General features: G+C 44.4%; 1 protein-coding gene across 2 annotated transcripts; it reads right to left on the bottom strand.

Moving 5' to 3' along the window:
• Positions 1–58: 58 nt before the first annotated feature.
• On the bottom strand, positions 59–6,791 carry TAC1 (tachykinin precursor 1). Of its 2 annotated transcripts, XM_031503839.3 has the most exons (7): positions 6,670–6,791; positions 5,826–5,963; positions 5,628–5,724; positions 4,998–5,021; positions 3,311–3,364; positions 1,024–1,082; positions 59–343 (listed from the first exon to the last, which is right to left on the bottom strand). In XM_031503839.3, the coding sequence occupies exons 2-6, from the start codon at positions 5,946–5,948 to the stop codon at positions 1,033–1,035; spliced, it is 348 nt and encodes a 115-aa protein (XP_031359699.1). In that variant the 5' UTR covers positions 5,949–5,963; positions 6,670–6,791; the 3' UTR covers positions 59–343; positions 1,024–1,032. The 2 variants fall into 2 exon arrangements, with proteins under 2 accessions (XP_031359699.1, XP_021393971.1); XM_021538296.4 differs by lacking the exon at positions 59–343 and having other exon boundaries at positions 452–1,082.
• Between the last annotated feature and the right edge of the window lie 8,339 nt (positions 6,792–15,130).

Genomic DNA, 15,130 nt, shown 5'->3' with positions numbered 1-15,130 from the left:
AATTTTTTTTTCCTTTTATATTGCATGGATTCACACACACTTTTTTTTTTTTTTTTAAAATAAAAGCACTTTGGGTACTTTTATTGTGAATTTGAGGGATAGAACTTATTAAGAGTTTGGCTTTCAAATAACAAACCTACAATATTGGGTTAATTCCACAGCAAATTACTGGAGCTGGGGGATACATCCTGCTCTTTGCATTCAGTAAACATGCTTCCTGATTTCCATTAGGTTTAGAAGGGATGGCACCTTGTGTGACCTGGAGCAATCCCAGGAACTCCTATCTCCAGTAGCAAATCCCTCAAACCTTCACCAAACACACATGAGGAAGTTCACAGTCTCCCTGCAAAAAGAAAATAATTTGATATTTCTTTCCATTCTCAGACCACTGTTGCTATTTCTCATTCCAGACCAACGTGGGAAATAACTCCATCACTAGCACAAAAGGAAGTATGTTGCAAAAGCCCCAGAGTAGTTTTTATTTAAAATGTTGCTATCATAAAATTCCAAACTATGAAATTAAGACCTTGGGTTCCCTTTCAAACATTACCAATCCCCCTTTTTAAAATATATTGATACATAACCACAGAACATAAAACATGCTGCAATGATACAAATATATATTTTTGATACAGAAATTACAGCACATAATAAATCATGAAAACGAATTGAGGCACTAGACTGAACATCAGTTCTGTTCTGCACTAGCTGTGAAGCTGATAGACTCACTTTCAATGAACAAAAGAATACTTGCTTGTTTAGTAAACATAACTCTACAGGTCATACCAAACATGTGCTTTGTTGTGAGACATCACCAGAGTTGCTGGTCCTTTCAGAACCACAACACACCTACACAACACGTGTCACTGCCACAATATGAAAAATAATACTTTTATTGAATGTACAACTCAAAAAAAACCCAAACCCCTTCAGTTATTAAATAAATAATTATTTCATACAGTGGATAGTTTATATTACACTGCATTGGCCATTAGAACAAATGAAGTTCAATAAATAACGCACGGGAATGCCTCATTTACGCCTCCGTTCATAATTCTGTGCTGTGCTCCCTTCAGAGGACCCTGCAAAAAAACGAAACAGATTGAAGCACAAGGTACAGCCTTGCATAAACACCAACAAGCACAAGAAGTGTCAGAGACCTGCAGCCAACTGGCACCAGCAGACTCCAGAGACCAGAGCTCCTGGCCCATCCCTGAGCTGCTTTGATTTGGTTTTACCCCTCAGACTACACTGTCCTCCAGAAGGCTGAAGGTCTGAGCAGTGTTTTCCACCTCTCATCTGCTGAGTTGCTGGAAGCACCATTAACTCAGAGCCACTCTACCTCCCAGGAATTCATCTAATTGATGGGATCTAAGCATTCAGGTCCATTTGTGGTAGAGGGTTTCTGCACAGACATATCCACCTTCATTCCTGTGCAGTCACCTCTTTGCCAGCACTTGGAAACTCTCCCTGTCCACAAGCCCTGCACACAGGGATAATTTTACTGTACACTGTGGCAGGAGCCAAGCTCATCAGACATACTCAGACTACCATGCTGACAAACTGCAGGCTAAAATAGTTTTAAGTAGCATATTTATGTTTAATAGTGGTAGATCTCTCCTTCTTGCTCATTTAAAATGAAAGTAAAATCCAGAGAGCCCTTCTTGAGCAAGGCTGTCCCCAGACCAGGGACAGAGACATCAGCATCCCCTTACCCTGCTTTGGCACCTGAGGCTGTAAATCAAAAACGTGCTCACACCCAGAGGGACAGCACGAGCTGCTGCCCATTACCAGGGAGCTCAGGGGCTTTCTGCAGAAGAAAACCACAGCATGGAGTAAAGGTCCTGCCCAATTAAATATCTTCCAAAAGGGAGAAATTAGGGTAGCCCTAACACTTACTATTCTTGATCTTGCTTTGATTACACAGTCCTTAAGACCCATCTTCTCCTCTGGTGGAGCAGAAAAAGCTTTTTACCATTTCCCCCTCAAGCCTTCCTACAGAGGCAGAAAAGCTGTGAATTCTAGTTTTACCTGTCAGTTTTACCTGTGTTACATCGCCCAACAGAGTAAAACATCATTATTCCCTTTTGTCAGAAACACCACGTAACAGTATCCTGACTATACCAGCAATTTTGAAATTAGGGCAATAACATCTTTGCATTTTTAAAAACATTTTCTGTATTTTACATTCTGATATTAATGTAAATGTAATCCCAGTGGAAACCAAACCAAATTTATTACTTACAAGCTATTTACTTTTGTGATAGCAGATATATTTACAGGTATTATGCATTTAATAGCTATTGCCACTGTAGAAAATTGTACAAAATTATTCATGATATGTAGCAATTTGCAAAATAATGCAGAGAGCAATATTACTAGACTTGAAGGGGGGTTTAATTGAAAATAAAAGTTACTGACAACCATAATTGCAGAATATAGATCACAGCATGTATCCACATAATATAAAGGTGTCAGCTAGTAATTTAACTTTTATCATCCATTTAACAAAACAGTGAGAACTATTTCAGAGACATGAAATACATATTAGGTTTTTTATTTTTTTAATTCTTATCCTGGAGAATCAACTGATACTTTATGCTTCACAGTGAGGGATTTAATCAGTATAGTCCTAGAGCACGGGGAAGGAAGGTAGAGCTATGTGGAGTCTCCAATTTTCAGGGGTTCTGCATATGAGGGGAGAGGAGAATTCTGTCCAGTATGGATGCTATGGGAAAATAAATTCACAGTACCCATTCAGAGTTTAAAATTCTTTAGGTGAAGTCAAAAGCTGAAGGAGGCTGTGAATGTTTAACAGCCTGATCTGTGGTATGAGGTGGTGTTAATGGCAAAGTTCTGTTCTTTCACCTTCTACTCCAAGTATTAGGAATAAGGGTCTCCAGAGAAGATATCCTTTTACCTGATGAGATCTGGATTTAGACCACGAGTTAAATGACCCTTGGATTTTCAGCCTCCAAATTTTTCTTGATACCTCATTAAAATTTAGGAGTTTTTTGTTTTCATAGCATTTTGGGGACTAGCAGAACATGCAAGGACAGGATAGTAATCAAAGTGCTCTGGGGAATTCTACCTGAGTTGCCTGCAGCTCAGACCAGCCTGGTCATTTCAAACATTGAAGTGAAGCGAACTCTGAAATATCTTGGTTAACAAAGAAAATTCTGATTCTTTTTCCAAGAACTCTGGATACACTACATGAAAATTGCTTCTTCCACCCACTGGGAGAGAACAAAGAGGCAATGGAATGAAGAGGCTGTATATCACCAAGTATCAGATTTAGTCAAATACATACCAGAATTTAAAGATCTTTTGCCCATAAGTCCAACAAAGGAGTCTGTTTTATGCCCTGAAAAATATGTTTAGGGGTGTTTTAATACATTTTAACTAGGCAGGCTTTTAAAATAACATGTTCTTGCAAGGAAAGAAGACAGGGTCTAAAACTGTTTATATCACAGACCAGTTATTCACATCACTCTCAGACAACAGTGAATGAACAGCAGTCTGATTAATCAGACTGAACAGGATAGACCAAGGCACAGGCCAGTTAGTGAACATCTTCTCATTAGGTTAGATAGACCTTTGGTTTTGGGGGTATTTTTAAGTATAATGGAAAACCAATGACCACTAACAGTACAAATCTTATTTTTTACCTGGTACAATTCCTACTGATCTGAGCAAATGCACAAGAAGGCAGTGTCTTGGTATAGCCTGCATCTGTGTGGTGCATCTCTTCTACCTGTTGTTGTTTTATTTCTGTAATGTGGAAGAAAATCCTCCCTCACAGATCAGATGGAGCCCTTACTGGAGAGGAAGCCAATGGGACTCTGTGTCTGGACACGTCTGAGCTAGACAGTCTGGCTCTATTTTTGGAATATTTATAAGTTCAGGTATTACCTTTCTGTCCCTTTAGTAATTCTCAAGACACTGGAAGTGTAGACATAAAGTCCTACAGCACCTATAGTAGTAGATATAGTTTCAGACTATAAGGAACGCAAATGAACTGTTCTTCTTTATCTAAACTGGCTTTTGAGTCAAACATAGAAGTTTCTCTTTGGAAGAAATTTTGCTTGGTGAATTCATACACCAAGCAAGATACTCAGACCTCGCATGTATTAATTCAAGCTGAAGCAGTTTCAGAAAACTATAATTTTTTACTTTAGTCAGCTGGTAATTTGAGCTTTGAATGAGGCTTTTTATTTGGTCTTCCAATACAAAACCCCAGAGAAAGCATCTTGTGGATAATAGAACATAGGGATAGTTGCTGGCCTCTGTGGACAGAGGAGGTTTCACAGAATATAAGATCATGTTTACTTAATCAAAATCTTCCCGTTTCTCTTTAAACATCATGAGATAATTTCATCAAATAAAACTACCACTGTGCAGAGCAAGGTAACACATCAGTGTTGATAACATTTCCTGCTTGGTGTTACAAAGAAGCAGAGCAAGGCATACTTATTAATGGAGCAAGACATGGCTCTTCATATGGCAGCACATCATCAATCAGCCCCTACCGTGAGGAAGGAGTCTGATTCTCAGACAATGCTGAGGGCACAGATGCAGTATCTTACATGTGAGGACATGGGCACACCCATGAAAGCATTCTTGGGGACTTGGGAATTCATTATTCTAATTTTCCAGATTTTGCCATCTTAATTGCTTCTCTCAGAGCCTGGCAGTAAGCCTGCCTTGCCAATGAGAAAGGCTTTCAAAATCCCCCCTTGGGAAATAAGAGAGAACTGCAACATCCGCACATTAATATGGATTGAAATCTCAAAGCTTGCAGCAGCTCAGATGAGATACAGGCTCACAGTGGCACTGAAGGGGAGGTTTCAAAGCTTTAATAGATCATTTCTCCACCAGTGGTGCTGCCAGTCCCTAGCTGAAACCAGTCACCTCCTAAATAATCCTGTCAAATACACTATTCCCTATTTTAATATCTTCTAATGATTACTTAAAATATTTATATTTTTTAAACTTACTTTTGTGAGAGATCTGGCCATATCCTGATCAAAAGAGGAAACAAAAGAGAAAAAAGACACAAAGAGTTGTTAAAAAAGGATTGGCACAAGCATATGATGCCACTGAAATGCTTCGAAAAATCAGATACAAGAACTAACTTACCCATATTCTGCTTAAGGAAATTAGGGTGATAGTTTACAACTGCATTTCTCTTTGAAGAGATTAAAAACTTGTTTCAGCTAAACCCACACAATTTAGATTAGTTTAGCTCCAATTTCTTAGATCAATTCTTGGTTCAGTAAACATGCAGAAAATGCAACAATAATTGCATATTCAACCAGTTTCCTCACTTTGATGATTCAGGGCATATCTGCTGACCTATATACTATCATGTTATCCCTTACTGGGATTTACCTGTTGTAACAGGTACACACTTAGGACTTTAAAGCCTTCTCTTTTCCAATCAATCAGTTTATCTCATATAAAACTTGAAAGAAACAACAAAGCAAAAAAGCCAAACCCAAAGTACCCTCATGGTAGCCTAAGAAACAGATGTAACACATTAATCCCGCGCAATAATCGTGTAAATTCTGGGCAGGCACTGGGAGAAGAACGCGCGGAGAGGCGTGAGCAGCCCCCGCCTGGCTCACCGGCATCCCGCTTGCCCATGAGGCCGAAGAACTGCTGGGGCCGGGGTCTCCGGGCCATCCTCTGCAGGAAGTGTTCCAGGGGCAGCGGCAGCTCCTCCTGCGGGGCGACAGCGGGGGCTCAGCGCGGACCGCCTTCAGCCCGGCCCGGCACAGAGCCCCCGGCTCCGAGCCCCTCGCTGCCCCACCCGCGGGGCTCACCTTCGCCTGGTCGCTGTCGGACCAGTCGGACCAGTAGCTGAGGTCGTCGGTGGCTCCCATCTCCTCGCCCAACGCCTGTGACGAGGCCAGGAGGAGCACGGCGAAAGCCAGCGGGAGCCTCATCGCCGCCTCGACGTCCTGCGGGGGCAGAGGTTGCAGCCCTGGCAGCCGGGGCGGGCGCGCCCAGCCCTGCTCGCAGTGGCACGGCCAGCCGGGCACAGCTGGGGACACGCTCCCTCGCACAACAGCCCCGCAAGCGCCCGGTTACACCGGCACCCCCGCACTGCTGCGGCCCCTCTGGAGAGAAACACACCCCTTACAGCGGCACACAGCTCGCTGTGCTCCCCAGCACACAGACACACACAGACAGCGGTGCCCCTTCACACACGCACGTACAGGGCAAGACTTAAGCACAACCTCACACGTCTATGCACGTCTAGCATTCACACCTGCCCAAATACACACACGCAGACAGATACATCCCCCTCATACACACATCCAGGTACACATGCATCCGCTCACAAACTCATACAAAGAGCTACACGCCTTAAATGCTCACAGCCACGTAGGAACGTAGCTGTCCACACACACAAACACAGAGACACATGTGTCCAGAGGTGCACACTCATCTCTTTGCACATCCAGGCACATAAGAACAGGCACAAAAACACGCTGGCACATCCAGGCACTCACGTGCGGGCACATAAGCACGAATAGGCACCCCCAGAGAAGGACACATATACAGACCGGGACAAAGAGGTACACACGCACACCGCCTCACAAGCACAGGACAAGCGGACCCCCGCACACAGGCACGGCCGGCCGGGCTCCGCAGCGCACGCACCGTCTGCAGCGGGGAAGGCGAGCGCTGCTCTCCGGGCGCATTGGCCGGCCGCGGGAGCGCTCCCCACTTTATATGCCTGGAGACGGGGAGGGCCGAGACAGCCTCATTTGCCTAAATGCGATTACCCCCGGTTTTATCGTCCCAGCCCCGTGACAGCCCCCGCCCCGGCGAGCAGCCCCCGCCCCGCGCTCCGGCGGCGCCTCTCGGCTCTGCCCGGGGCCGGCGGTGCGGGCGGCCCCGCGCTGCCCCCGCCGCTCCTCCCGCCGCAGCTCCGCGCCCTCGGGGCCGCCCCGGCGGCGGGCGCGGGGTGAGGGTGCGGATCGGGATGCGGGATGCGGGTGCGGCTGCAAGGTGCAGACGCCGCTTGTTGCCTCTGGCACCCCGCTCCGCTCCCCCAGGGCACGGAGAGCTGCCCTCCGCTGCGGGCGGCACCGCCGGCAGCGACAGCAGCGGGCAGCGGCCGTGGGCCAGCGGGAAGGGAGCTCCGGCGGCCGGGCAGAGGGGCAGCCTCCCGTGCCCGGGCCTCTTCCTTCCCCCGGTCTGTCTCCCCCGTGCCGCTGCTCAGGTAGCCCCAGCCCACCGGGACTGAAAGTGAGGGATGCACGAAGCTGAGGAGGGCCTGACAAGGGTGGGTGCCGGCTTGGGGCGCCGCGCACCCCAGGTCTGAGGGGTGTACACCTGCTCAGGGGCTGCTGCTGCCGCAGGTTTGGGGGGTGTACCTGCTCAGGGGCTGCTGCTGCCGCAGGTCTGGGGGGTGTACACCTGCTCAGGGGTTGCTGCCGCCAGGTTTGGGGGGTGTGAACCTGCTCAGGGGCTGCTGCTGCCGCCAGGTTTGGGGGGTGTACACCTGCTCAGGGGTTGCTGCCGCAGGGTTGGGGGGTGTACACCTGCTCAGGGGTTGCTGCCGCCAGGTTTGGGGGGTGTACACCTGCTCAGGGGTTGCTGCCGCCAGGTTTGGGGGGGTGTACCTGCTCAAGGGCTGCTGCCGCAGGTTTGGGGGGGTGTACCTGCTCAGGGGCTGCTGCCGCAGGTTTGGGGGGGTGTACCTGCTCAGGGGCTGCCACCGCCCGGTTTGGGGGGTGTACCTGCTCAGGGGCTGCCACCGCCCGGTTTGGGGGGTGTACCTGCTCAGGGGCTGCTGCCGCAGGTTTGGGGGGGTGTACCTGCTCAGGGGCTGCCACCGCCCGGTTTGGGGGGTGTACCTGCTCAGGGGCTGCTGCCGCAGGTTTGGGGGGTGTGAACCTGCTCAGGGGCTGCCGCCGCCGCCCGGCAAGAGGCCGGCACAGCTGGGCTGGTTGCAAAAGGCGAATGCCTGTACTGGAAAGGGTACTGAGCAGCCGCACATCCCTGCCGGTGTCCTTCCCCTACGACAGCTTTGTCTATAAGATTGCACTTAAATAAGAAAGATTGTGAGCCAGTAAACTAAGGGTTACTCTTGTCAACATGGGCTGCTTTAGAATGTGGTTGAGAAATAGTGATCTGGAGAAGGGACATCATGCAGCCCAAGTACCTGCACTGGGCACCTGTTAAGAGCTCGAGTGGGTGGTGAGAATGCTCCTCATTCTAACTATCAACAAGCGGTCAGAAACCACAATGTTTATCAACTCTGGAAACACAAACCATTAGATTTTCATGCTGCACCTTTGCAGCCTTCCCTTTGATGTATGAACTTTGAAGTCTCTTGAAGAAAAAATGTTTTCTTGTGGTTTTGTTTATTATTTTGTTTCTGTTTACTATAGTGACAACAGAGCACTGGTCAGATACATCATACCAGGCTTGCCAATCCTGCAAATGTTCCTGAAGCTCGTGTGTCTCAGAAATCCTGAGAACTCCCAGCTGTCTATGAAGTCAATTTCTATCACTTGGAAAGTACAAATTTGAACTGAAATATCCTATCTGTTCTAATTCTCTAATTAAACATTTTACCAAAATGGATGTAACCATAACTTCACCTAAGAAAATACAGGGATTTTATTTTTGAGAGACCAAGAGAAGAAAAATTAAAAAGAGGTCTTTTCCAGTCTTCAGAGACTTTAATGAATTCAAGTACTTTATCTCAGAGTTATTTAATAGTTTGGGTGGAAGTGAAAAACTGATTAATAGATCAAGCTCACTTTTCTCTTTCTCAATTTTAAAATAAATTGGCTGTTTAATCTTTCTTTGACCTGCAATAGCCAGACATTGCACTATGAACTTTTCAGAAAGTGAGCAGATTTCATGGCTAATAAGCAATAAGCTGATCCCCAGGAAGATTTTCAGTTCATTCTTTCATGTGAAAAGGACATAGAAGGCTCAAACAAAGAAGCAAGCTGAAGATCCTACCTTTGTGCTGCCCAGTCCCTATCCTAGGGATGTACTACAGCATGGTAAAGTGCCCTTTTGCACAAAAAAAGAATCCCGTTTCACATATTTATTCACAAGTGTCCTGGGTTGTAAAATAAGCTTGTATTCTATTTGCCATCCGTCGAAGGCAAAACCTGTCGGACAGGTTTCGTTATCTCTCTCAAAGACAATGGTTTGCACCGTAAAGGCAATGGTTTGTTTATACACTATTGACTGACTCCCTGCCGGGCTGGTAAGTGAGGGGGGTCCCGCCCAGAGGGGGAAGCAAGCACTCTATTATGGTTTAAAGGGGTAGCTTTTGGGGAGAGAGGCAGCTCGATCGCTCTCTTCGCGGGATTCCCGGGGAAGCAGCTCTCTTCGGCGGCACTCGCAGCGAAGCAGCCGGCGCGCGTTGAGCCGACGGCGGCGGAGCTCAGAGGCAACCCCGGCGCAGAGGAAGGCCGGCCCCACTGCCACCAGATCTTCAGAAGAAAACCATACCCTTCTAGAGATCACCACTGCAGCTACAATTCATCAGCCACTGCAAGGGAAGCAAATTGTCCCAGTAGAACTGATACTGGCACCCCGCAGGTTCTGGACTTTTTCTTTCACTGGTTTTGTTTGTACCGATTGCATTTGCCTTTTTAAATTGTTGTCTAGTTTTCTCCTAGTAAAGAATTGTTACTCCCACTCCCATATCTTTGCCTGAGAGCCTTTTAATTTAAAGATCCTGGTAATTCAGAGGGAGGGGAGTTTGCCGTTCTCCATTGCACAGGAGGCTTTGCCCTCTTTCACAGACTCCTGTCTTGTCGAACCAAGACAACAAGGTTCTCATAGATATTAAGCTGCTCTGCCTCACACATGATATTAGCAGCTTTATATCTATGAGTAACCTTGTGAATAAATACGTGAGCTCAAAGGCAGGTACAAGGTATCTTTGGTGAATATTCCTTCTCTACCCATGCTCAGGGCACAGACCCCACTCCTCTGTTGGAGTTAGACCATGTGATTTCTAACAAGCAGCTGAAGATTTTTGGTCATGAATCAAGAGATCATTGGATCCAATGACCCAAATAAGGGTTAACATTTCCTGTGAAAGTGACACGAAAGCTGTCTTCAGGACCCTTATCCAGAAATTTCCTTAATAAGGATTTGAAACTGGACTAAAGGCACTTGTGGCTTGAATCTCAACGCTAATGGAAAACTATTTGGGACGCAATTGCCTGTGAAACACACCTCAGAGAATTGGTTTTTCAGTAGGCTTAATGTGATACCTCCTGTGTGATGATCCTTGTGAAATGTTTATTTGAATTTTATTATGGTATTTTGGTTTCCAATAAAAAGTCTGATCGTTGAATGATAAGTTTCATTGGCTGCTGTACCGTTACCTAGTGATCCTTATACCATTAACAACCAGCTAATGTGTGATGGGAAAATAGCAACATGTGCCCGTGTAAGATTTTGTGCAGAATACAGATTTGAACTTTCTGAGTATGCACAATTTCAGAGCATTTGACATGAAATGAATGCCTCTATCATTGCTCTTCAGTGGTCTTGTGCTATACAATTTCATACTGTATATTTAAACCTAGAGCCTAATTCTTTTTTACATTGAGATGTCATTTCATCACTTTACCAGAGACACTCAAGGAACAGAAACAGCCCCAGAAGAGTTATTTTATATTACTTCAAAAATTAGGAATGAGATGCAGTCTACCTGAGCACAGTGATCCTCTCTGTATATATAGCTCTGATTTAGATTGTTACAAGAAGAGTGGAAATATTCTTATCCAAAGATACAACTTTATAAACATAGGAAAGAGAAACCGTGATTGATGACCTCCTAAATTTTTCATAGGTATGTGTCTCCAGGGTAAATAGATTTATTTTGTTTGCAGATGAGGGCTCTTTGTAACACAGTGATTTATTTTGCCACTGTAAGATTATTTACTTGCAACACATCCAAGTGGCATTGGAAAAATTAGCAGAAATAGCGTCCTATTTCCTAATTAAGTGTGAACAGACTATTGAATTCATCTTTCACCTTTCTTTTATTTTAAATCTTCGATTACAAATTTGTCATCTTCAATTTTTCCTTTAACAAAGGTTTACATTTTCAGAGCATATGCTCATACATGTAAATGCATATGAGGCATATGTAGTAATTATGCATATCTCTCTCTCTGTTCCCCCTCTGCATCTCAAAGGAATGAGTTCTTATTCTTCTGTCTGTGAAATAAAACATTCTAGGTTCAATTACATTGTGCTCACTGGCAGGCAAGGAGGGGAGCAGTGAGATTTTTATGCCAGAGGAATGCCCCTTCCTGGACAGGCACAGGCAGAAGCAAGGCTGATCTTACAGTTACTGAATCATCTGCTAAGAGCTGAAAATGCAATGTTTGTCTTTAGTTCTCAGTTTGAAAAGTTAATGGGTTTCCTCACTCTTCTTGTCCCTGTCAACTTTTACACTCTCATCACTTTTTGCCATCCCACCCATCCACTATTATCATCACATCTTATCTAGAGTGAGCTTCCTTTACCCTGGTCTGAAGCTCACTTTTGTCCACACTAAGTTAGACACAAAACTGGGGTGTGGGACCAAATAGAAATAAATATCAGGGTATTAAAATGCTGAATGTAAACCTACAACATGAATGTTGCAGAGGTTATCCCCTCAAACTAATATTTCTAGAGTCAATCATCTGCAAGGGAAGTAATTGTAGTCCTGTCAAGCTTCTTGAGCTCAAGAAAAGAGCATGTCCTTTGAGGGAAAAAAGCACTTCCTTTCATCTATTTGGAGATCTCTGGGAAACAAAGCTGTGCAAAGCCATCTCTACATCTGCAGGAGCTTTGGGAGAGTTGGTGAGGAGAAGGGCCTCTAGAGACATTTCTAGATGTGTATTATTTGAAAACAACTATGAGAAGAACTGGACTTGCTGCCTGGAGATGCCTTGCCACAACTTTCCAAGTGGTTTTCATAAGAAAAATGGGAGATACAATATTTGCTAATTTTGTTCAAAAAAGCCATCAGGGAATGACATTAGAGCAGCACATTTCAATAGCAAATACAGGACAGTGTTCCTCTCACAAGAGACAGTGTCTGCTGCTTTTAACCATAAAACCAGGTTTACCATCACCAGGTTTACCATCACCAAGATTTGGCCAGGGACAGCCATGAAATAAGGTACAAAATATTTCCAAAGCTGAGGCAGACTGTGAGCCTCACTGGTCTGAGCTTGACCAAGGAAAACGTGCAATTTGAACTCTCCTCACAGTGCAAAGGGCTCAGAGCAGCCAGGGAGCAGATGCTTGAGACTAATTAAGTTTGTCACTCTTGGAAGAAAACTGCTGACATTGCTTTGTTCTGATGCAGAGACCCTGTTTTTTGTTTTGTACTTACTGGTTTACAAATATATTTATGAATTGGTTGATTTGTTTCAAACCAAATCTTCTGAGTCTGAAGCTCACTCTGTAAGTCTTTTTGCTTCAGTTGTCCAAGCTTACTTGTAAACTACCTCACAGTGACCTGTGAGGGTAAGGGAGGATTTAGACTTACTTCATCAACAGGTAAAAGCAAAACCCTGGCTTATAATCTGGGCTCAGCGCACCTTCTGTAAAGCTTTTCTGTAGCAAGGACAATCTTTTCTCTGAGACTGACCTCAGCCTTAGTGAATTTTGCAGATGGATCATCAAAGTCAAGACCTTGGCATGCTTTCAGCACCTGTTTATCTTCTACCTGATCCTATCACCAGACCTGTCCTCATTGCCCTGACCTCTGGCTGGCTCCTGCTGTGGACAGCAGTGGTGGAGGACAATGGTTGCAGTGATAGCCCCAAAAGTGGAAGAGCCCCACTCTCACACCATGGGAATACACAACAGCACTGTCTGGTTATCTGGGAAAGCCATGGACATATCACTGTCCCATCCACTCTGTTTTGAGCCCTGTGCAACAACAGCCCTCAGCACAGCACAGGCCTGGGTAACCTTCCCTCCCACCCCCACTTCCAGACCTCCTCCTGCAGGGATGATGAGGCGTGTTTTACACTGGCTCCTTCTGCCCATTCCCTACAGCATCTCAGTGCTCATTGCAATGGCAAAAAAGGAATAGCTGCTCATGGCTGCTATGAGTTCTGATTAATTGAAGCACTTTCCTAACTTGAGATCAAACAGTGATGAATCATCCTCTTTTCTATGCTGTTTTAGAAACTGGATAATTTATATGACTATACCTTCATTGAATATTAATAGTTTTCTCAGTAACTCGGTACATTTGAAAAACAGATTCAGAAATCTGCAGGATAAAAGGGCACAGTTTTGGCAAAAATTAAATGATTTCTAATATTACTACAACTATCAGGTTTTTAGTAGTTATGTAAAACAACTTTTACAAATGCATAACACTATTTTTATTATTTGCACTTGTTACATCTCAGTGTATCTCTCTTCTTACTCACATACCTTCAACAGCAACTTCAACAGAAGTTCACAATATCTCCGTAAGTCTTTGTAGTCCTCAAAAATCTCACTTATGAATTTTCTACTTTGTGTTTACTTCACAATTTTTAGGAGACTTCATTCAAATTCCTTAATAATTTGAAACCCCGTGCAATCACTTGTAAAAGTACATTGGTGTTTTTGGAACAAGCACCCAGAAATTTTGTGTAACAAAATTGATGTAACACTGTGTATGGTGAGAAAAAAGTAAAGAAAAAGAAATTGCTTGAGCACAAAATCAGTGGGAGATGTAAGGAGTTCAGATGCCCAAATAAAACAGAAAAAAAAAAATACAGAGAAAGGGAGAAAATAGTAAGCCAATTTTGCTGCTTTGATAATCACTTGAAGTAAAATATCTTTCTATGGCCTGGCTGTCTTGTCTTCCAAAATTGAATCTTATGATATACCCATATTTAAAAAAAACTGTCAAATTCTAAACTCATGTGTGTGACGAGTTAATTTTAAAGTATGTTACTTCCTGACAAATCCTTCAGCTGGAATGATAACAAAAAGTGTGAAATGAATTTATAGGGATTATTTATTACACATAAGTTTAACAGAAGTAGCTGCCTAACCGAAGAAGGGCTATTCATACTGGAATTCAAATGTGTGTCCTGAGGAGGAAGGTGATAGATTTGCTGGTGGGTGCTGTGGAAACTCAAGACTTTTTCATCAGATTGCATGTGAGGATATTTTACCTGCTTGTCGCTGTCATCCTTTCCCACTCACCCCACGCTAACTTTGAGCAATTTTAAACCCTTGTCACATCTGACGCAAAATGCTTTAACAAGGGCTGAGCCTCACCATCGTCAGCAGGTAAAGAGGGAGGGCCAGCTCCTCACAGTAAGTCTTAGGGGACCACCTCCATGCCCAAGGAAATTCAATAAGCTTTCTCTCACCCCACAGCCCCCACTGCTTGATGCAAAGTCCTTGATATGTTGGGATTCATGCTTAGATAATTTGCATCTGTTTTTTCTAGTATTCCTTTTGATGTGTGTGATGAAAGACTTGAGGGCTCTTTGTGAAGGGCTAGAGGAAAGAGCATGAGCGTCACAAAACCTTGGGTTAGTCTAAGGAAAGAGGACTCCATCTTGAGTGCTTGGGCCCTGCCTGCTGTGCCCTGTGGTGCCCTTAAAGTCAGAGCTTTGTGAGAGCCCTCTTCCTCACACCCCTCTTCATTAATTCACATCTCAGCCACCATTATGATTTTGCTCCCAGGTTCTTCCTTTGGGAGAGTCCTCACTTCTACTGGGCTTGTAGCCATCTGAAATAAGATACTGGTTTGCCTGAGACTTGCTGATCATTGTCCAATTAACAATTCAGACAGTTTTAAGAAATTAATTCTTTGTAAGTTTGAGATATAAAATAAGAAGCGGTCAAATTAAGAAGGTGAGAAAATCAAGTCTTTTAGGAATGCCTACAAGAAAACATCACTAGGTCATTACTTAGCTAGAAAAAAACTTTTCAACCCTTCAAGGAGTGATGCAGATATTGTCATTCTCAAACACAAAGCCTGTTTCTGCATACCACCCAGCCCTGCTCAAAAAAGGGCTGAATTCCTGCACTCTGCTGAATTCCTTGTCTTTCTGCTCACTTGCAGCAATAAGAGAGGGTTCTCATCTAGGTTCACACCATTTTCCATTTA

This window comes from Lonchura striata, chromosome 2 (genome assembly GCF_050655825.1).
Source record: "Lonchura striata isolate lonStrDom1 chromosome 2, ASM5065582v1, whole genome shotgun sequence".
NCBI lineage: Eukaryota > Metazoa > Chordata > Aves > Passeriformes > Estrildidae > Lonchura > Lonchura striata.
The sequence above is the reverse complement of the archived record's forward strand: the minus strand, read 5'-3'. Positions and strand labels throughout refer to the sequence as shown.